This window comes from Lithobates pipiens, unplaced genomic scaffold (assembly GCF_037356315.1).
Source record: "Lithobates pipiens isolate NorthernLeopardFrog02 unplaced genomic scaffold, aLitPip1_a1.2 Scaffold_28, whole genome shotgun sequence".
Taxonomy (NCBI): domain Eukaryota; kingdom Metazoa; phylum Chordata; class Amphibia; order Anura; family Ranidae; genus Lithobates; species Lithobates pipiens.
In genome coordinates this window covers 146,685,025-146,708,331 of record NW_027507789.1, presented here as the reverse complement: position 1 = coordinate 146,708,331, position 23,307 = coordinate 146,685,025, and the positions used below count along the sequence as shown (strand labels likewise).

General features: G+C 43.2%; 1 protein-coding gene across 3 annotated transcripts in view; it reads right to left on the bottom strand.

Annotated features, from left to right (window-relative positions):
• The window catches only part of MYO15B (myosin XVB), a 337,586-nt gene that overhangs the window by 149,461 nt on the left and 164,818 nt on the right, over positions 1-23,307 (bottom strand). For all 3 annotated transcript variants that reach the window (XM_077459669.1, XM_077459670.1, XM_077459671.1), the window contains 3 exons: positions 20,234-20,295; positions 15,236-15,323; positions 5,340-5,429 (listed from right to left, as the gene is read on the bottom strand). In XM_077459669.1, the coding sequence (XP_077315795.1) occupies positions 5,340-5,429; positions 15,236-15,323; positions 20,234-20,295 (240 nt within the window). The remainder of the gene's footprint in view (positions 1-5,339; positions 5,430-15,235; positions 15,324-20,233; positions 20,296-23,307) is intronic.

Below are 23,307 nucleotides of genomic sequence, written 5' to 3'. Positions count from 1 at the left end.
AGTGGGGACTATATGGTGGTGGCATTTTCACAGGTTTTTGCAAATTCAATTATTATTTGCTGATCCAAAAAATGATCCGATCCGTGATGCGAGAAACGATCCGATCCATGAGTTTTTTGATCCGTTGCACCCCTACACTCCATACATGGACTTTGCCTTGTATCATCGTGTTTCATTTATATTATTCAGTGTTTACACTTGTTTTATATCACTATCACATTTCACTGTTTTTCACGCAGTGTTATATATTCAGTAATATTTTTTGCCACTTTATTTTTGTCCTCATTTATATGGGCATCATTTTGAGCGCTACACTTATTTTTTCCACATATCCTGTGGTTAGCACTGGGTGTTTGCACCGATTGAAATTGGATCAACGCATTTTCAAGTTCACTTTAAGGATCGTAGCTGGAATTTTGGACTATCATTTCTTTTTTTTTTTCCTTTTATTCTATTTGATGGACTTTGTACACTTTATGCAGATAAGGTTATGTTTGACAGCTCAACACGTTATTTGAATTTTTCATTTATGATGTGTACATATTTGTGAGTGCTGCTGTTTGTCACTTATCATTTGAGTTAATAATTTATATACACTGAGCGCAATATCTTTTTGCATATATAAACCCTGGTTAGATATTCCAGGTCTCGCACCGCATCAGCTGGTGCTAAATAGATTAATGGAGGACTAAAGCATTAGGCCTCTTCACATGGACTGTGTGTTCAGGTCTGCCTGTCAGTTTTTTAGGCGGACCTGAACGGATGCCCCATAGAGGTCTATGGCGCATAGGATGTCATCGGGGACACGTCCGCTGACATCTGACCCGCTCCGAAAAAGTGTTACGGAGGAAAAACCTACTTTTCCATCCATCTGAGGATCGGATGGGATGATGACAGACTCTACGGTTTGTCTTCATCCGATCCCCCATAGGGGAGAGTGGCGCTATGACAGGTCCGTCCCTGCGCAGTGTGCAGAGACCGACCTGTCATCTTCCTTCTCAGCGGGGAATGATGGAACGATCCCCCGCTGAGCAGAGCGGGCTCCATACACGGACATGTCCATGTGAAGGAGCACTAACAGGGAGATCTAAATCTAGTGAGAGCTTGTTCCTATAGGAACATTTATTTATTTATTTATTTATTTATTTATTTTTGTTTCTTTCTCTGTTTATTTAGATTGTAATTTCGATGAGATGCAAAGTTTATTTTGCTGGTGATTACTTTTATACATTATTCAAAGATCGCATATCTTGTACACCCTAGTTGGTCTGATGCTGTTTTGCATGTAATGTACTAATTGAATTAACATAGATCATTGTTTTGATTATGATGTACATGTTGGAATTTTTTTCCTTTTTTTATCTTACAATAAAAGGTATTTTTCCGATTTAAAAAAAATTAGGTTGCACAGAAATTGTACAACTAGATTGTATAGCCAGCTTTAAGATTGCAGGGAATGGGCCTGCTAAGAAAGGAACAGCGCAAACTGCAGCAGGTTCATGATAGACTTGCGCACAATGGAACATTTAGTTTAGTTTCGGTTCGTTGTCATTCGTAAAATACATAATTTCGTTCTGTTATATTCTTTATATTACGTTAAGTCATTTTCTGATAATTCATTATTTCTGTAGAGTGTCGATATTCGTTATACTGAATCTCGAATCATGTTGAATTCATTCGTTATATCCACTATAATTTCTTTCGTATTAGTTGAAATTTGATATTTATGTATGTATATATATTCGTGATAATGATTTGTAGATTGGAAAGTCATTTGTTTATTGAATCTATTAACACACACAATGACAATAACTCTTCTCTGCTCAAATACAATATAACACCCTTCTCACTCAGTTCTCAGAATGCACTTTGCCAGTAATCCAACCTCCAGCACAAAATGAATCAGCTGATTGGACTTTAATTTGCGTTAACCGTTTGTTTCATTAGATCTTTAACGAATTACCAAATTACCGTATATACTCGAGTATAGGTCGATCCGAATATAAGCCGAGGCCCCTAATTTACCACAAAAAAACTGGGAAAACTTATTGACTCGTGTATAAGCCGAGGGTGAGACATCCCTGTGTCCCTCCCTGTGTCCATCCCTGTGTCTATCCCTGTGTCCCGTCCATCCCTGTGTCCATCCCTGTGTCCCGTCCATCCCTGTGTCCATCCCTGTGTCCCGTCCATCCCTGTGTCCCGTCCATCCCTGTGTCCATCCCTGTGTCCCGTCCCTCCCTGTGTCCATCCCTGTGTCCCGTCCATCCCTGTGTCCATCCCTGTGTCCCATCCATCCCTGTGTCCATCCCTGTGTCCCGTCCATCCCTGTGTCCATCCCTGTGTCCCGTCCCTCCCTGTGTCCATCCCTGTGTCCCATCCATCCCTGTGTCCATCGCAGCCTACCTGTGCCAATCTGCAGCCTCTTTGTCCTTCTGCAGCCTCTGTGTGCCATGCCGCACCTCTCCTCCTCGTCTGACAGACGGCGGCCATTCCACTGTTCAAAAGCCGCGCCTCTCTGTCTGTAATAGGCGGAACACTCAATTTCCCAGCAGTCAGTGTTCCGCCTATCACGGACATCCTCTCATCTTCGTCCGTAGTATGAGAATGAGCGGATGTCCGTGATAGGCGGAACACTGACTGCTGGGAAATTGAGTGTCCCGCCTATCACAGACAGGGAGGCGCGGCTTTTGAATAGTGGAATGGCCGCCGTCTGTCTACCTGATCTCCGTGACTCGAGTATAAGCCGAGGGGGGCACTTTCAGCCTAAAAAAAGGGGCTAAAAATCTCGGCTTATACTCGAGTATATACGGGTATGTCGAAATTCATTCATTATATTTGCTATAATTTCTTTCGTATTAGTTGAAATTCGTTATTTTTTTAGATGCAAAATTCGGCCGAATTTCGATTAGTTTTTGCACATGTCTAGTTCATGACACCATTACTTGTTGCTGCAGGAAGCCACATAACAGGTAACGTAGTCTACACAGGGAAGCCAATTCACTGAGAAAAATGTGTTGGAGGTAGAACAAAATAGGGGGGTTATTGTACAAGGCTTAAAGCGTTTGTTAACACCAAAAAAAAGGATCCTGCTCCTTTAAAGCATGTTATATGCCTGTCCTGTGTCATTTGGCCCCCTGTAACACCTAAAAAACCTGGCTGATCCTGCCAGTTTCTCCCCACCCCTCTGTAAACTGACCATGGTGTATCATGGCTGCTCAGTCCACACATCGTGGTCAGCTCTTTACTCCTTTCCTCCTCCCCTCCAGACTGACACCAGCAGGGGAATCTCAACCCCACCTGCTGCATCTCTCAGAGGAGGAAAGAAGAAAGCTGCCCAGTCATGTGATCGCAATCTAGGTGTTGAAATGAGATATCTGCAGCATTTATATTTATAAATCACACGCAGAGGGGGATACTACAATAGGAGGCAATGCTGATGGTGTATACAGGTTAGAGTGACTTAACAACCACTTTAAACTTTAACAGAGCTTGCAGTTCATTCTCATGGGGATGGCCTCAGAGCAGCATGCCTTAGAGATGGCCATGGAAATAGGAAGCCCATGCAGCTTGGCCCATATTTTAGATTTATTTTGGCTGGCTCTAAAACACACAATTAAAAATATACATATTTTTTCCAGGTAACTATAACATATTTAATTTAATGAAAAATTCATATTTTTATTCAGCCAGTAGGTTACGTTTTTGGAACATATTTCTGATTATCAAGCTCTTCTTATGCCACGTACATACGACCTTACATTTCGACATCAAAGGTCCGACGGAACAATTCCAGCGGACCATTCGATAGTGTGTGGGCTGCAGACTTTAGAAATGGAACATGTTTCAAATTTTTCCGCCGGAACTCCGCCGGACCCAGTTCCTACCGAGAAATCCGCTCATGTGTATGCTAGTCCGATGGACAAAAAACTACGCGAGGGCAGCTATTGGCTACTGGCTATGAACTTCCTTATTCTAGTCCGGTCATACGTCATCACGTTCGAATCCATCGGACTTTGGTGTGATTGTGTGTGGCCAAGTCTGTTCATTCGGAAAGCACGTCAGAACTCCGTCAGAACTCCGTCAGAACTCCGCCGAAAGTCCGTTGGACCTAGTCCCTCGAAAAGTCCGGTCGTGTGTACGCGGCATTAGCCACTCTGTCATATAAAATAGCTCAGCAGCTCAGGTTAAAATTTACACAACTAAATGGGCCATAGAACAGGCTATTCCCCCTCCCTGTCTGCTCTGCTCGGACAGAGTCATATAAAGTTTCAATCAGAGAGAGAGAGAGAGAGAGAGAGAGAGAATCTGAAAGCAAAAGGATTGTGCAGCTAAACCCATAGAGTGCTGTGATACCAGTGCCATGGGTGTATACTCTTTTAAATGTTTATTTGTAAAACAAAAATTTTATATAAATAATAAAAATACAGGAAAAAAGACTACCAGATTACAAAGCATAAATGTAAAAAATGTAATGATTTTCTTTAAAGGAAAATTCAAGTTTAGCTAAAATGTCTCTGGCCCTCACTTCCTGCCTACCAAACCTAAAACTAAACTAAACCACCCCTCAACCCCAACCAGGTGCCCATTTACCTCTTTCTAAAGGAGGCAGCCTTCCATGTAGTTTACATCCTCCATTCAGAACTCTTCTTGTAACTTCCCAAACACTTGAATGGGAACCTACTCCAATGGTATTGGTATGGCCCACTGAAATCAATGTGAAGTTAATGCAGAGGTATGGGCAGCACCAAGAAGACTTCTCAATGGAGAGTGTAACACCAAAGAATGTCACTGTCATTGAAGCAAGGTAATTGGGCATCTGGTGTTTTTTTTTTTTTAGCTTAGGTGGACAGGAAATTGTAGTGCAGATTTTTTTTTTATCTAAACCTGAACATGTCCTTTAAATCAGGGGTCCCCAACACCTGGGCCACAGCTGGTGCTGGTCCGTGGCCTGTAGCTGACGGGCTGCACAGCAGGAGATGAGCAGCAACCAAGGTTCGCACAGGGCTATCACAGACTGTGGTCGCTGCTCTCCTCCTGCTGTGTGGCCATGCCTGTGTGTGTGTCCTCTCCCGACTCCTCTGCCCGCCCGGCCGACAATATCATCCTATCAGCAGTGCAGGGGGCGGGAGAAACTGCAGATCAGAATGGAAAGCTCCTCCTACCCCCTGCCCTGTTGATACATTTATACATAAAAAAATTGGGGCAGACTCAATGGACCACTTGGTCTTTTGTTCTGCTGTCACTGTTCTATGTTTACAGTATCTATCTAGTGCTCTCTAGTTTTAATATGCCTTAAAATAACCCCTACAGGGCTACATTACTTTTCTTTTTAGGCTTACTTGGCATGGTGGGCATCATTCCCATTGTAGGCATCATACCATTCATTGCTGGCATAGAATATGCTGACATTGCACCAACCCCAGGGTAACCTGAAAAAAAGGAGGCACATTAAAATACACTCAGAAAAAGAAATGTCCACAAAAACCTAATTTATCTGTTTAGAGAAAGCAACTTAAAGTGGTTGTAAAGGCACAAGGTTTTTTTTTACCTACATGCATCCCATGCATGAATTAAAAAAATCTTCTGTGTGCAGCAGCCCCCCAATACTTACTTCTTGAGCCCCCTCTCAATCCAGCGATGTCCACGAGAGCCTTGGCTCTCCAGAAACTCACACTTCTGATTGGCTTTTGGCAGCAGCTGTCAATCACAGGCAGTGAGCCAATCAGGAGATGGAGGGGCAGGGCAGAGTCATGGCTCCATGCATGAACGGACACATAGAGCTGTGGCTCGGGAACGCACCTACCTGCTCTGGGGGCACCCAGCAGGAGGGAGGGGCCAGGAGGCAACAAGGGACCTAAGAAGTGGAGGATCGGGGTTGCTCTGTGCAAAACCATTACACAGAGCAGGTGAGTATACCATGTTTGTTATTTTTATGTTTTTGAAAAACAAGGCTCTAATATTGCTTTAAGGTAGATCTAAAACTTAGGTTGCTAAAGTATCAGTTATCATTAACTATATTCTTCCAGTGTGGCAGGGGTTAATACAGCTAAAGGGCTGTCAGGAGCCCTCATTAAGAGAGCTCAACTATGACCACCCTTTCCTTCTAGATTTGCGTTCAAAGAAGTTGTAATACAGCTTTTATGTATGACACAGGATCTCTAAAAGGGGGACAAGTAGATGACTGATAGCTCTTCCCCCTCCATACAGCATCTATAAATGGTGTCTAGGTCCTCACCCTAGCCTTTACCGCATGAGTTCCCGTTAGAGCAATTAAGGGAAAATCTACCAAAAGAATACAGAAATAGCAAAAAAATAGACAAAATATCTAAGGCCTTATTCACATGGGGAAATTTGCTCCGTGCCCCATCTTTTATCTACACAAGGGTACACAGATGCTGTGTGCAGCCCCATGCTGGCATCCTGTTTTGGTCTACCGTTTGTGTGGGTGCAAATCCCGAACTCACCCTGTCTAGAAGTCCAGGTGTACAAGCATCTTCGGGGTTAGACCCCACAAGTTGCTCTAAGGTTGGTGACAGCTCGCATAGAGTCTCAGAACAGCTGGCTGTCCCCCTCTACTTTCAGCATGACTGAAGGTTGCTTTTGAAGAACTAAACACTGCTGAAAGAGAACTTTGCTTGAGAATTTGTCATCTAATGCCTCTGTGTGTTTTGGAGTATCCTGCACCCTCATTCCTCTACCCACCTGTGTTCAAGTGCTGCAATAAATCTCCAAAAAGACACCCCTAGACTTAACCTTTGTCGGTGTGCTTTGGAAATTGGTACCTGGGCTCTGTACAAATAAGGAAGGAATTGGGTTATTTTCAGTGGCCCTTCTCACAATAATATCCTACAAATTATAAGGATAAAAAAGGAAAAGAAAGACACCTCTAAGTGCAGTATGCAAGATTTAATAAAGTGCACAAAGGGTTAAAAGCACTTACAAGATTGTTGAGTATTAAAAGACATGATAAAATCAGGAGTCCTCATCTGTAGCATGTGATGGTGGTAGAGAACATTTGGAGAATGCTTTACAGCTGCTGGATGGCTCTACACTGCCCTCTGACACCATGCTGAGGATGGAGACATGCCACAGATGAGGACTCTTTTATCATGTCTTTTAACCAGGGGCGGACTGACAACTCATGGGGCCCCCGGGCAATAGGAAATTATGGGCCCCCCAAGCAATCAGAGATTATGGGGCCACACAGTATACAAAAACACACACACAGTATACACATACATGTACAAACAGTATACACAGACATGTTTCTATTGGCTGAGAAGGTACTGGAGGGGTGGGGCAGCTATAATCTTGGGATTTTTAGTTGAAAATTATGTTGGTAAGGGACATTTCAGAGACAGATGTAAAAAAAAAAACAGATTTTTACATACTGTCCCTGGTTTTACTGAGGCTGGCAACCCTGATGGGACCCCCTAGTGGCCGGGGCCCTCAGGCAGTGCCCGAGTAGCTGAATGGTCAGTCCGCCCCTGCTTTTAACACTCATCAATGTTGTAAGTGCTTTTAACCCTTTCTGCACTTTATTAAATTGTCCTTCTCCTCTAACCAAAGTGCTGCCAGAAGTGCCACCTCATCACTATCATCCCTCTGACCAGCTATCCACCTCCACCAGAGGCGCCTTTATCTTCTCTCTAAATTATATGGATACTGTAGCTGCCTATGGATTTGACTGTTCTCGGCAATACTCAGAAACAATAGGAGTTAAATAAATCCTTGGATTTCAACACAACAGATACCTCTGTCCCGAGGGCACCAAGTAAAGAAACAAAACTAGTATAAACCGCCAAGTCTCTTGTAACGCCTTTTAGTGAAACTGTGAAGATCTAAAGTTTGGAACTGCCACTAATGAAAATGCTTTTAAAGCCAAACTGCAGCTAATATTTTTTTTTGGAGATTTAGGAGGAAATAAAAAATGTGGCCAAAGACCACATTAGGGAGATAATACCACCTGTGACAGCAGGACAAGAAATAAGGAGAGCAGTTGTCACTACAACAGTAATACATTGACAAGAATAATAACCTGACAGACGTTATAATCCTTCTTCACTTTACTGGGGAAAAAAAGTGTTTTGTTGCAGTCCGCATCCCCTACTGGAGAGATTTCTCATCGTTTCCTGTCCTGATTGCAAATTAAACTTAACAAAGTTTCTAACCTTTCCACATTTTACTGGAAAAAAAGTATTTTGCTTTGAAAAGAAAAAAAAATACACAAAAGACATGACCTGAAACAAGGCAGGACAGGAGTTTGGCCACAGACTTCACAGGCCACATACTTGGGAGCTTGCACCTTGAAAAGCAAGGTGCTATTAGCTGCTACCTTACAGTGGTGTGAAAAAGTGTTTGCCCCCTTCCTCATTTCCTGTTCCTTTGCATGTTTGTCACACTTAAGTGTTTCGGGAACATCAAACCAATTTAAACAATAGTCAAGGACAACACAAGTAAACACAAAATGCAATTTGTAAATGAAGGTGTTTATTAATAAAGGTGAAAAAAAATCCAAACCATCATGGCCCTGTGTGAAAAAGTGATTGCCCCCCTTGTTAAAACATACTATAACTGTGGTTGTCCACACCTGAGTTCAATTTCTCTAGCCACACCCAGGCCTGATTATTGCCACACCTGTTCACAATCAAGGCATCACTTAAATAGGAGCTGCTTGACACAGTAAGGTCCACCAGAAGATCCTTAAAAGCTACACATCATGCCGAGACCCAAAGAAATTCAGGAACAATTGAGAAAGAAAGTAATTGAGATCTATCAGTCTGGAAAGGGTTATAAAGCCATTTCCAAAGCTTTGGGAATCCAGCGAACCACAGTGAGAGCCATTTTCCCCAAAGGCGAAGACATGGAACAGTGGTGAACCTTCCCAGGAGTGGCCGGCCGCCCAAAATTACCCCAAGAGCGCAGCGACGACTCATCCAAGAGGTCACAAAAGACCCCACAACAACGTCCAAGGAACTGCAGGCCTCACTTGCCTCAGTTAAGGTCAGCGTTCATGCCTCCACCATCAGGAAAAGACTTGGCAAAAATGGCCTGCATGGCAGAGTTCCAAGGAGAAAACCACTGCTGAGCAAAAACAACATCAAAGCTCGTCTCAATTTCTCCACAACACATCTTGATGATCCCCAAGACTTTTGGGACAACATTCTGTGGACCGATGAGACAAAAGTGGAACTCTTTGGAAGGTGTGTGTCCAAGTATATCTGGCGTAGAAGGAACACTGCATTTCATAAAAAGAACATTATACCAACAGTAAAATATGGTGGTGGTAGTGTGATGGTCTGGGGCTGTTTTGCTGCTTCAGGACCTGGAAGACTTGCCGTGATAAAAGGAACTATGAATTCTGCTGTCTACCAAGAGATCCTGAAGGAGAATATCCGACCATCTGTTCGTGTACTCAAGCTGAAACGAACTTGGGTTCTGCAGCAGGACAATGATCCTAAACACACCAGCAAGTCCACCACCGAATGGCTGAAGAAAAACAAAATGAAGACTTTGGAGTGGCCTAGCCAAAGTCCTGACCTGAATCCTATTGAGATGTTGTGGTATGACCTTAAAAAGGCCGTTCATGCTCGAAAACCCTCTAATGTAACTGAATTAGGACAATTCTGCAAAGATGAGTGGGCCAAAATTCCTCCAGGACGCTGTAAAAGCCTTATTGCACGTTATCGCAAACGCTTGTTTGCAGTTGTTGCTGCTAAGGGTGGCCCAACCAGTTATTAAGTTTAGGGGGCAATCACTTTTTCACACAGGGCCATGATGGTTTGGATTTTTTTTCACCTTTAATGATAAACACCTTCATTTACAAATTGCATTTTGTGTTTACTTGTGTTGTCCTTGACTATTGTTTAAATTGGTTTGATGTTCCGAAACACTTAAGTGTGACAAACATGCAAAGGAACAGGAAATGAGGAAGGGGGCAAACACTTTTTCACACCACTGTATGTCTATTCACACAAGTTTACTAAAGCAGATCTATGAGCACAGCATACACTCTAATTTGATAAGATCAGCATTGTAATAGCCATACAAACAATTGTTCTTTTTGGCAATCCAATATAAACTTACCTGCTACATCTCCTTTCTGTCCTGCATATTTTACAGCTTCTCCCCTTCTGTTTACTTTCAGTTTCTAAAGACTACATATCCCATGGTACCTTTGCTGCCTGCAAGTAGTGATTCTTGTACTAACTCCGCCTCCTAACACTCCTCCTCTCAGCACCCCTGTAGTTCAGAAGGTAGGCTCAGTGAAAAGCGTGACACATCAGTGCCTAATCACAGCGCATAGCAAATACGTGTCACAGAATTCAAGAAGGTAAACATTGGGGGGGGGGGGGGGGGTAGGAATAATTGAAATGTAATTTGGAAATGAATATATGTCTTTAAATTTTGACCATTTTTTTTCTTATCTTGGTAATATAAAGCCGCTCTCCACTCAACATAATATATGCAGTGTCTGAGGGATGTGAGTAAATGGCATTGGTCAGCAAATATGTGGGCAGAAGAATGCTGTACATTAGACAAGTATATCTATGGGCCTAAAAACTGATGCTAAATCAGCTTCAATTTATTTGAGTACTGGAATCAAATGGAGGAACCTTGGATGGAATTTGATCACAAAGAAAAGGAGTTGTCATTTCTAACTTGTTTTAAGAAAATGGGTGCAAGGCTTTCATCTTATCCCAATACTTGTTACACAAATGTATGTTCTCTAGGTCAATGGCTCACTGAGTACCGATATGAAACTCAGAATCCCAGGCCTGGCGTTTGATTATATCATAAGAGAGCCAATGAGAATCAATAGGCAGAAGAAGATTCACTGAACGTACAGCATGAAAAATGGGGATCAGTAGGCAGGAGAAAAGGGGGCTGCATAGATGGAATTTGGGCAACAGCAAGCAAGAATGGAGGCTAGCAGTCATGGGCCAAAAAAGAGGGGATTGGAGCATGGCAAATGCTGTGAGATAGTGGGGTTCTCTTACCAATAGCAATTAGGCTCAGTTCACACTGGTCCACTGTGCGAGATCACATGTGATTCACACCGCACTGCAGTGCAAACCACATGCGATGTTAGTGCGATGCAAATTCAGCCATACAAATTGTATGGCTGAATTCGCATTGCATTTGGACCAAAGTCGTGCAGGACCCTTTTTTTGGTCTGCACCAGAATCGAATCACAAGCATTCGATGCGATTCATGTCCGAACTGACAATTTGCACTGCGATATGTGAACCAATTTGGGGGTGTCATTAACTCTGTATTGAAACCTACAGCGGTTTGCATATGGCAGTGTGAACTACCTGCGAGTTGGGTGCAATGCAAGGTCCCGTGCTGGATTCGCAGGGGTTCTCGCATCGCACCAGCGTGAGTCAAGCCTTAGAATTCGGATCAGTGGAAAAAGATTGACCAATCCGAATTCTGTGTGAAGAAAACGCTTGTTGTTAAGCAGCAGGCCGGGAAGCAGGCCGCCCGTGCCCTTAAAAATTATTTGGGCGGCACAGTGGTGTAGTGGTTAGCACTCTCACCTAGCAGTAAAAAGGGTTGCTGGTTTGAATCCCAACCACGACACTACCTGCCTGGAGTTTGCATGTTCTCCCTGTGCCTTTGTGGGTTTCCTCCTGGTACTCTGGCTTCCTCCCACACTCCAAAGACATGCAGGTAGGTTAATTGGCTTCTTTGCAAAATTGGCCATAGTATATGAATGGGGACCTTGGATTTTGATCTCCTTGAGGGTAGGGACCTATGTGAGTGTGCAATGTACAGGGATAGAGAAAATTGTAGACACTCACTCAGGTTGAACTGGATGGACTGGTGTCTTTAGTCAACCTTACTATGTAACTATAAGTCATCATCTGTCAGTGGGCAATGTAAAGAAGACAATGCCGGCAATAGAAAAATGTTAATAAAAAACAGCGTAGGGCTCCCCAGTCCATACCAGACCATTATCCGAGCATGCAGGTCAGGAGGGACAACAAGTGAGAGTAAGGCCGCGTACACATGCGCGGACTGTTTGCCCAACTTTGTCCGTCCAACAGTTTCGGCAAACAGTCCGCTCAAACTTAGCATGGACGGACATGGCCACACACGACGGACGAACAGTTTGCTGAAACCGTGCGCGATGACGTGAACGGCACGTACGACGGGAAGAAAAATACGACGTCCTATACACTGCATTATAGCTTTCGGCGTGAAAATCCTTTCTGAGCATGCGCGCAACTTTGTTTGACGAACAAGCCTACACACGAGCGGACAGTTTTACGGAATTTCCGAAAAACCTTGTCCGTCCAACTGTCCGCTGAAACTGTCCGCTGAAAGCCCACACACGAGCGGACTGTCCGCCCAAACACTGTTCAGCGGACAAAGTTGGGCGAACAGTCCGCGCGTGTGTACGCGGCCTTAGACCCCTTTCACAATGGGGCACGTTGCAGGTGCTATAGAGCCTGCAAAGTGCCCTAAAAGAGCTGCCGCTGTGTCTCTAGTGTGAAATCCCAGAGGGCTTTCACACTGGAGCTGTGCGCTGGCAGGACGGTAAAAAAAGTATTTGGAGCAGTGAAGGATCGGTGTACACTGCTCCTTCAACGCTCCTGCCCCTTGAAATCAATGGGGCAGCGCAACTATACCACCAGCATATCGCTGCTGCAGCAGTGCTTTGCGGTGGTTTTAACCCTTTTTCGGCCACTGGGGGGGTAAAATCACCCCACTAGTGGCCGAATAGCACCACGAAAATTGGCGGTAAGTCACAGCTAAAAATAGTGGCTTTTTACCACCGACACCAACCCCCCCCCCCCCATCCCAGTGTGAAAGGGGTCTAATAAGTAATAAAGTAATAACTACAAGAAACTGTTTTTGACAAGTCCTTTATTAAAAAATAAAATAATGTCCCTCGATGTAAATCCATTTTCAATCACGACGCCCGCTGAACCAGAAAAATCAAAAAAAGAAAGAAATGTTCCACCTCTTGGGAGGCCTCCGGCCAACTGCCCGCTCTGCGCTTTGACAGTTCTTATATAGGCATGAGGCGAGGCCCCCTTCAGACATCATGTGACTGATGATGGATTTACATCAAGGGACAATAGTTTTTTATTTTTAACAAAGGACTTGTCAAAAACGGTTTCTTGTGATTAGTACTTTTTGCCACTTTTTTGGTGAATGCATAGGGGTATTCCAATATTCAGTTTCCGATAAGCCCCCCATCCACAGACCCCAACAACCACAGCCCAGGGTTGTCGGGAAGTGGCCCTTGCCCCCATCAAAGCATCCCCCCCATGTTGAGGGCATGTGACCTGGTATGGTTCAGGAGGGGGGCTGCATGCTCGGAGAAGCTTTGGAATGAAGTTTGGGGGGCCCCATACGGTTTTTAAAAATAAATTTGCCGTGGGAGTCCCCTTAAAATCCGTACCAGACCCTAAGGTCCTGGAATGGACTTGGGGTAGGGGACCCTAACCCATTTTTTAAAACATTTTTCTATTGCGGGGGAATTGCCTGCATTGTTTTCATTACATTCGTCTGTCAGAGGGGAAGCCTGTTGACAGATGATGACTCATGGTTGTTAAGGACGTGGACGGTCGGCTTCCTGGTCTGCTGCTTAACCACTGATTGGACACGGCCGTCATGTGATCAGGAGGGCCAATCACAGAGCCCTCCTGCCGATCCCAGATGCGCCGTGTCCGGGTGACACAAGCACATCGGGATCGCGCCGCTGCGCGGGCATGCGCGCACACGATCCCCCTCCTTCTAAAGGACGTTCCTGAACGTCCTATCAGAAGTAGACGGCTATGTATATGTACATTGGCCGGGTGGGAGCCGTCTACTTCTGATAGGACGTTCAGGAACGTCCTTTAGAAGGAGGGGGATCATGTGCGCGCGTGCCCGCGCAGCGGCGCGATCCCGATGTGCTTGTGTCACCCGGACACGGCGCATCTGGGATCAGCAGGAGGGCTCTGTGATTGGCCCTCCTGATCACATGACGGCCGTGTCTAATCACGGCCGTCATGTGATGTAAACAAACAGCAGGTTGCTAGGCAATCGGCTCCTCCTCTCCTCACACAGAAGTAATCGCTGAGGAGAGGAGAGCAGATCGCTGCAGCCGGCTGGTAATCAGTGAGTATGAGCTGTTTTTACAGCATTTTACTAACTGATCACCAGTCTAGTGTAAACACACATCACCACACTATGTAAACACAGATGTCACCACAATACACATGTCACCACACATGCCCCCAAAACACACATGTCCCCAAATAATAAAAAGACATGTCCCCAAATAAAAAAACACATGTCCCCCACATATGTCCCACTAAAATCACATGTTCCAATGATTATCTACACACGTGATCACCTGCACACATCTGTACATGATCATTTGCGTTCATATGTCCGTGATCACACAAACCAATTATTATATACTTAACGAATTTTTTTTTACCAAAAACATGTAGCAGAATACATTTTGGCTTAAATTTATGACAAAATTTGATTTTATTGGATTTCTTTTTAAATAGAAAAAAGAAAATAGTTTATTTTCCAAATTTCCGCTTTTTTTGCGCTTATATCGCAAAAAATAAAAAACGGAGTCGTGAATAAATACCACCAAAATAAAGCTCTATTTGTGTGAACAAAATGATAAAAATTTCATTTGGGTACAGTGTAGCATGACCGCGCAATTGTCATTGAAAGTGCGAGAGCGATGAAAGCTGAAAATTGGGCTGGGAAGGAAGGGGGCGAAAGTGCCCTGTATTGTAGTGGTTAACAACCAGCTATTTCTTCACACAGAATTCAAATCGTTCGATCGTTTTTCAACCGATCCAAATTCTAATCTTTCTGAAAAGTTGGAATTCTTTAGAAAATGAATAAACAAAACAAATTTTAACTGATTTCTACGAAATTCTAGTTACTATTTCATTTGGAGATTCCGATGTATCAAATATTTGTCCGAATTTGTATTTGGACCGAAACAAATTGCACATGTCTACAGTATATGCCTTTGGTAAATCAACCCCAATGATGCATTAGTTATTATAGCAGAATCAGGTAAATAGTCCCATTCTCAAGCATTTTTTTGTTGAAGGTTAACTGACACCTATGCACAACAAACATTTTATTTCTTTTTTTTTACGGAAATTTCAACACACATAACATTTGATTTAAACACTTGTATCAAATAAATGTTGCCTCATATTTACATTGCATCTGCATTAGTGTTCTCTTCTACACTGACCTTGAGGGGCAAAAGGATTTTGTCTTGTAGGTCCAATGCCTCCACCTCCCTTCATCCGCCAGTTGAGATTGTGAGTCTGGTCTAAATCCTGCAAGGGTCAGATAATAAAGCTGGTGTTTAATCCACTTATATTTAGCACTCTGTGCCCCCCCCAACATGATAATGACATTTTTAAATAAAACCTTCCCGTTTTCAATATATATATATATACCTCATTTTAGACCCAGTGATGTCATCACTGGGTCTCTGTGCTTCTTGTAGACAGACCATGGCTGGTGGGAGGGACTGTCATTGTGCTGTGCACAGTTTTCCAAAAACATTACAGCAATCTGCCTTAGTATTCCTCTCTAGAGCTCTCAGCCGCCCCCACTCTGATGCAAGCAGCGGATTCTGGTTCTTTAGAGGAGTTATGCAAATATCAAAACCCCTCAATACGCTGGTGTCAGTTTGGAGGAGTGGGTGTTCCTAGGCACACTACATTTATGTGCAGACAGGCTAAGTAAGGCCCCACGCTCCAGCAGTCTTGAATAGTGAACCGTCCCGGACGTCATCACGCCCAGAGCAGGCTCCATAGACCAGGAACAGTCCACCACTGGGCTGTAGGGGAGCACTGGTTTCTGGATGATTGAAGGTTCAGGTGTTTATAAGCTTTCTGCTCACCCCTAGATGACCATATGCGAAGACTGGTGTAGGGCGGCGACTGACGTGACGCCATCACGCATAGCAGGCCCCGGCCGGAGGACTGGAATTATTTTGTACAATGGTACCATGAACTGTGCATTTTATTTTTTAATGAATATTTTTTTTTGATCTACCACACTCTGAGGTCCGGTTCTTTTTTTTTTTTTTAAGATTTCCAATGGTTATGAACTGTCTCAGTGATGATTGGAGCAACATTCTTCAGGTGTATTGGGATGAATCCCACAAGCACTTATGACTACTCATTAATTAGGGTGCCGTAATCTTCTGGTAAGCAGTTTATGTTTATTGTTCTGTGTCTCGGCTGGATGTGGTTTAAAGTTCTGATAGTGAAATATCAAATCATTGTGTTGCACAGTGTTGTTTTCACCTTAGAGAATATATGTTGTTTTGATTTTTGAAGAACACACCAAGTTTCGTCACAAATTGCCTCAGTACAATACGTAGTACTCTTGAACTGGAAGGGGGAGAACTTGTAAGGCCATGTACACACGACTGGTTTTTCCATCAGAATAAACTCTGACGCTGAGTTCCGCTGAAATGGACTTGCCTACACACAATCATACCGAAGTCCGTTCGTTTAGAGCGTGATGACATACGATGGGACTAGAAAAAGGAAGTTCAATAGCCATTAGCCAATAGCTGCCCTTGCATTGTTTTTGGTCCGTCGGAATAGCATACAGACAAACGATTTTCCCGATAGGAATTGATTACGCCGAAAAGATTTAAAACATGTTCTATTTTTAGGTCCGTCAGAATTTTTGAAAAAAAAGTCAGGTGAAGCCCACACACGATCAGAATATCCGATGAAATTATTCCGTCTGACCTTTTCTGCCAGAAAGTCCGGTCGTGTGTATGCGGCATAAGAAATAGAGACTCCTGGGTGCAAGGATTATCTTGACAGCTGTGATTCTACTTAAACATGAGATGTATACAGGGCCCAGCGAGTCATTAGGGAGGTTAAAAGAAAAGATAAGATTGCGCTATGGACAAATTTACCCGTTTGCTAGACAAGTTTAAATAAGTGAATGTTAAAATGATTATAATAAAGTGAACTGTGAAGGGTTAAAGCTGCCTGTGCTTGAAACCTATCCCTCTAGATGGGAATAGATTAGAAATGTGAAAAGTAAAATAAGCTTTGGCGCTAAAACCTAAATGGTGTACTAAAAATGCTAATACTCTACAAATTACATAAAATGAAGCCCAATGTGGGAATTTCACCAATACACTGTATACGTGATATTAAAGCTATATGTAAATGGAAATGTGTATCCGTTATCCTACATAGTAACTATGCACAAGTGTGGTAAAAAATAATGACTATGCACAAGTGTGGTAAATGATATGATAAAAATTACAACTAATCTATCACAACTAAAAATGTAGGTGCTTTGACAAAAAGTGCTTTAGCTCACGTAAATGAGCCAATACTTATATTCTAAAAAGTGACAATCAAAAGGACATTGTGAAGATACCAAGTGAAAACATCAAAAAAATCAAAAAAATCATATAATGTCCAATCCAAAATATGTTATAATGTCCAAAAAAGTAACAATATTTGTTCAGAGTCGCATCATCTAGTTGCTGAAAAAACGCATAAGACTTTTATCAGATAGGAAGGTGAAGCAAGGTGACTGGTGAAAACAAGGGTTAAATTCCTCTCCGGTGCGCCACTCTGTGTTAGAGAAAAAATGTATATATGCGCTCACCAGACATTAAACCCTCAATGGGTTAACCAAGCAGTCACAGTATGAGCCACTGTGCAGCTCTCTCGAGGCTCTGCCACCGCTGAGCTGTGGGGATATTTTACACTCTTCCTTCCGTGAATGGTCCGTTTAGCGTTTGTACATGAAGGAAAACAGAAGTACAACCATGGTGCAATATTGTTGTAAAAACGTACTATGTTTATTAAAAACAGTACTCCAGATGACGTCGCTCTGACGAAACGCGTAGGGCGTGGCCTAGGACGTGCACCTTACACTGCTATTCAAGCAGTAACGCCGGCGGAGTATATTTCACAGCGATCTATCTTTTTTGGAATTTGTGAGTAAAACTGTTTTTAATAAACATAGTACGTTTTTACAACAATATTGCACCATGGTTGTACTTCTGTTTTCCTTCATGTACAAACGCTAAACGGACCATTCACGGAAGGAAGAGTGTAAAATATCCCCACAGCTCAGCGGTGGCAGAGCCTCGAGAGAGCTGCACAGTGGCTCATACTGTGACTGCTTGGTTAACCCATTGAGGGTTTAATGTCTGGTGAGCGCATATATACATTTTTTCTCTAACACAGAGTGGCGCACCGGAGAGGAATTTAACCCTTGTTTTCACCAGTCACCTTGCTTCACCTTCCTATCTGATAAAAGTCTTATGCGTTTTTTCAGCAACTAGATGATGCGACTCTGAACAAATATTGTTACTTTTTTGGACATTATAACATATTTTGGATTGGACATTATATGATTTTTTTGATTTTTTTGATGTTTTCACTTGGTATCTTCACAATGTCCTTTTGATTGTCACTTTTTAGAATATAAGTATTGGCTCATTTACGTGAGCTAAAGCACTTTTTGTCAAAGCACCTACATTTTTAGTTGTGATAGATTAGTTGTAATTTTTATCATATCATTTACCACACTTGTGCATAGTCATTATTTTTTACCACACTTGTGCATAGTTACTATGTAGGATAACGGATACACATTTCCATTTACATATAGCTTTAATATCACGTATACAGTGTATTGGTGAAATTCCCACATTGGGCTTCATTTTATGTAATTTGTAGAGTATTAGCATTTTTAGTACACCATTTAGGTTTTAGCGCCAAAGCTTATTTTACTTTTCACATTAGGGAGGTTAATTTGCTGAGGATTGGGGCATAATCAGCATGATATAGATCAGGGGTCTCCAAACTTTTTTAAAAAAGGGCCGGTTTATTGTCCTTCAGACACTATGAGGGCCGGACTTTGACCAACGGGATCAAAATTTTCCTGGCATCAGTGGGCGCAAATATCACCGCATTTGGTATTAGGAGGAGGATTAGTGGCCCATCGTGGTTATCATAGGGAGGAATAGGGAGCCATTACTGGTGTCAGTGGGAGATATAGTGCCCTGTTGTCAGTGTCAGATGGCAGAGTAGTGTCATCAGTGGGAGGGATAAAGCCCCAAGAGCTGGATAAAGGCACGCAAAGGGCTGCATCCAGCCTCAGGGCTGCAGTTTGGAGAACAATGATATTATAGAGCATCATAGGTTGTGGTTCAATTGATACCAACATAAGATAGCTGATGAGGTGCCACGGTAAAAGGAAAGGAAGTTTGCAAGGAAAAGAGATCTTGTGGGGAGACGACAGAAGCTTTTTCACCTTAAAGAGGAAGTTATAGTTTATGTCCACTCCTCTACCACATTTTTACACATTATAATTTTTTTGATAAAGCAGGTACTTAGTTTTAGGTAGGTTTTAGGTTTTAGATAGGTAACCGTTCCCACTTCCACTCAGATCACCTAGGCGATCCGAGCATAAGTTCAGCCACTATCTCTTCTTAGAAGGCTGCAGGACCATTCACAAGTCACAGCCGGCTTAACTAATTAAACATGCCAGCACCAGGGACCCAAAGACCGGTGGAGAACCGCCCCAGGTGAGGACAGGCCCCTGGACAAGTAAATGTTTTATTATTAAAAGTTAGCAGCTACAGTATTTGTAGCTACTGCCTTTTCATTTTTTCTTTCTAGGGTGAAGTAATACCACTAAGTACACTCATCTGGCTGCAGTGTATTTCAGCCTGCCATAGACATTGACAGGTTGCAGGTAGTGGTGCTGGATGTTGCACCTATGCTTTCTCATACCTCCCAACATTTTGAGATGGGAATGGGGGACACCTACTAGCGAACGTATGTAGACATAGGATACGCCCCCCCGCCACACCCCCTTAAAGAAGAATTAACCAAAAAAAAAGGATTAAATCCACAAGGGCATTTTTTTTTACCACTGCTATTCCTTTATATTGGTTTTTAAAATTTATAAATGCAGCAATTTAGAATTTGGATGAAAAGTTTAGCATTGGGAATCACTTTTTGAAAAGATAAAAAGTACATTTTATATACAACTATATAGGTCAGACCAAAATAAATCGGCAAATGAGGAGGAAAGAGACACATTGCTCGAAATCAGGGACAGTCCCTCGAAATCAGGGACAGTTGGGAGCTAGTTCTGGGTGTACTAAACCAGATGGATTAGATGCCTAGTGTGCAAGGGGCCTTGAGGGTACAGTAATAATGATGAAAGTGGCACTCACTGTTGGTGATGATAGCACTGGATTAAAAAGCTGGTCTAAGTAGCTCTCCATTCTTTGGGGTCCTGTAAGAAGAGCAAATATGAGGCAATGTTTTTTCACAGTGTTGATAATAAAACACGTGGATTGTGCATTTAAAGAGAATGTACATCTTTTCAGTAATTTTTATTAAACATGTAAAGATCAGTTTGACACAGATCATCTAATTATATACATTCTGACAGAGTCACTGTAAAGCCCCATACATACTATCAGATTTTCTGCTGATTTTTGTCTTCAGATTTACCAAAACCATATAGTGCAAGGGTCTGCCTGATTGCACACACATTGTAACTCCTAAGGTTTGACCTCATATTGTATGGTTTTGGTAAATCTGAAGACATAAATCTGCAGAAAATCTGATCGTGTGTATGGGGCTTAAGAATATAAGAAAATATGAGTTTTGGACTGGCGCAACTCATTTTAAATGCACCCACCGCTTGAGTTCAATCACCCCAATCCCACAACTTACTAATATCTTCAAATGGATCTAATGTCCACTCTGGGTCCTCAGAACTTTTGCCATAACGTGCAAGTATGCACAGCATACTTTCACATTTATGGCATACTTACCTGACAAAGTGCCCTACTCCAGAGATGTGAAAATTTGTCGCACCATTGCTGTCATTGACATCTTTTCATGGTATTCTTCTGGGTTCAGCCTTTTCTGACAGGGGAGTACCAAGGAGTCATGACCAAGATGATTACAACCGGTACCAAGAAGCAATCCAGTCTAGAGAGCACTGAAAAAGTTCTGCAGGGAGAATGTGGTCTCCCATAGCAAAGCTTTTTGCAGAAAAGAGGAGCTAAAGCGGAGATGGGGCTAAAATTCTGAGTGAAGATGTTTGTGCAACAGTGTCTGCTGTCACCCCTGGCAACCGTGGAGAAAATTTTGTTCAGCCTGCAAGGGATGACAGAGAGCACAAGAAACTGGTGGTTTCATGTTATGGCTGCTCACGAGAAGTGGTTGGCTCAGAGAAGAGGGCACAGAATCCAGCATCCTGCAAGGGGTATGACCATGTGTTTGGGTCTGCTGTTACCCCTGGCAACAGGAAACCTGTGTGGCCTGCATGGGGTGTTGGAGAGTCCAAGAAGGCTGCAATGTTGCCCCATGCCCTTGTAGGGGCATTAGCTTGTGAGAGCGCAGTAGAGAACAGATAACACCCTCAATTGAAGGTTTTTACACTTGCCAAATAGAATTGTAAAGCTGTGGGCATGCAGCTCAGCGCTAGTACAAAAGGCTAAGCACCAGTGAGAATGAGCCTCTTAAGATAAACTATCCCATCATAAATTATCACAAAGTAGCTATAGCATTTAATTTGTGCCTCAAGCTCCGCCCACCAATTTCCGACCACACTGCTTCTAGGGGATGGATGTATGATTGACAGTGCTTATGTCATCCTCCCTGCACTTTCCTGATGCAGGAAAAGTCACTCTGACTGCAGGGTGGGGGTGTGTCAGTCCATCTATGATCACACATGTACTGTCTGTTTACCAGCTGTCAGGACCACTTACCCACATACCTGTCAAATTAGGATGAGCGGCTATGTCTGCACAGCCCCAGCATCTCCATAGACTTGAATGGGTTGCCTGCAGCACCAGGCAGCTCATGCCACAACACATGGCCAATTCATGGACTATGAGGCCTCAGTACCCATGTGAATGAGGCCCTAGAAAGCAACTGAATTCAGACTTTAGTTATGATCTTTGAGATTAAATAACTTCACATTAAACAAAGCTAGAGACATTAGGGTTAACTTGTTTCAAAGTTTTTACCACTTGTTACGAATATTTAACTAGGTAAATGTTGCGCTTTACAGTTTATATTAGTGTAGCGCCCTGCTCCTGATGGGCAGACGCTATTATTTTTTTCAAATTTAATTGTCTGAAGCTGTAGTTTGGCTCAGACTAATTTCTCTAACAGTTCTGGTTTCTGTACCAGTCCAGCTGGGTTGCACTGATTCCCACTTGACCGTAGGTGTTGCTGTCACCATTGGTGGTTGTGGAACAGAAATGCTGGATGCATTGAATGCGACCTCTTACTCGGAAATAGTTCAGTGGGTGTGGTTTCCCTGCTGTGCATTCTGGGAGAGAGTATTTAAGGTACAGACACAATTTTTTTGGATCTGTTTCCGTGTCCCTGTCTTGGGGTCCGCTATCCCGACCTCATGGCCCTCCTGGCCTGGGGCCTGTGTCGCATGCATCTGGGCCGTGGGGCCAGCTGGCCCGAGGCTTTGCAACTGAGAGTGTAGGCCCAGGAATGTCTTGGGGCCTGCTGATCCAGGGGTGGTCCTGTGCTGTGGGGAGAAGCCAAGCGACTGGAGGATCCAGGGGAGCACTTCTCAGGTGGAGGACCGAGTGCAAGGCTGGTGTCTCTGGAGGAGCCTGGAAACTCAGTTGAAGGACGCAACCTGGATCAATATCCTTACAGTATTGCTGGGTCGGCTGAAAGAATCTGGTACTGTAGGGGAGTTCTTCCTAAAACTCTCAAAGTTTCTAAGTTGAATTGATAAGTCTGTGGCAGAGACTTTGTTGAGCATCTCATCAGCTGCTAGGTCAAGTGAGAGGGGCCTATCCGGTGACTGCTGGATCCAGTCTGTGGAGCTGTTTGTCCTCTGGATCTAATTCCTCTAACCCACAATTACTAGGTGCCTGAACTTCCCTTTATCCTCTAACCCTCTATTGAAGGACTGTGTCTTTTGTCTTTCTTTGGTGTTATCCCTAAATAAATCTTCAAAAAGGACCAAGTGTCGGATTTATCATCATTTGGGCTACTTTCCAACGGGACCCCCCTAAAATGAGGAGGCAGGCAGGTGAGGTAACGGTAAGCCCGAATAAAACCAGCAGCTCCTTCGGGGGTTAGTGCTTCATTAGTATATTGGGCTTCTCAGTCTGGTAATACACTCTGAATGTATATCAGCAGTCAGTTAGTAGGGATGCTAATTGTATTCTTTGCCATACAGATAGCCACTAGAGCAAGAACCCATAAATCTATAGATAAAATGAAATCAGGACTGTATGGAAGAGTATGCACAAAT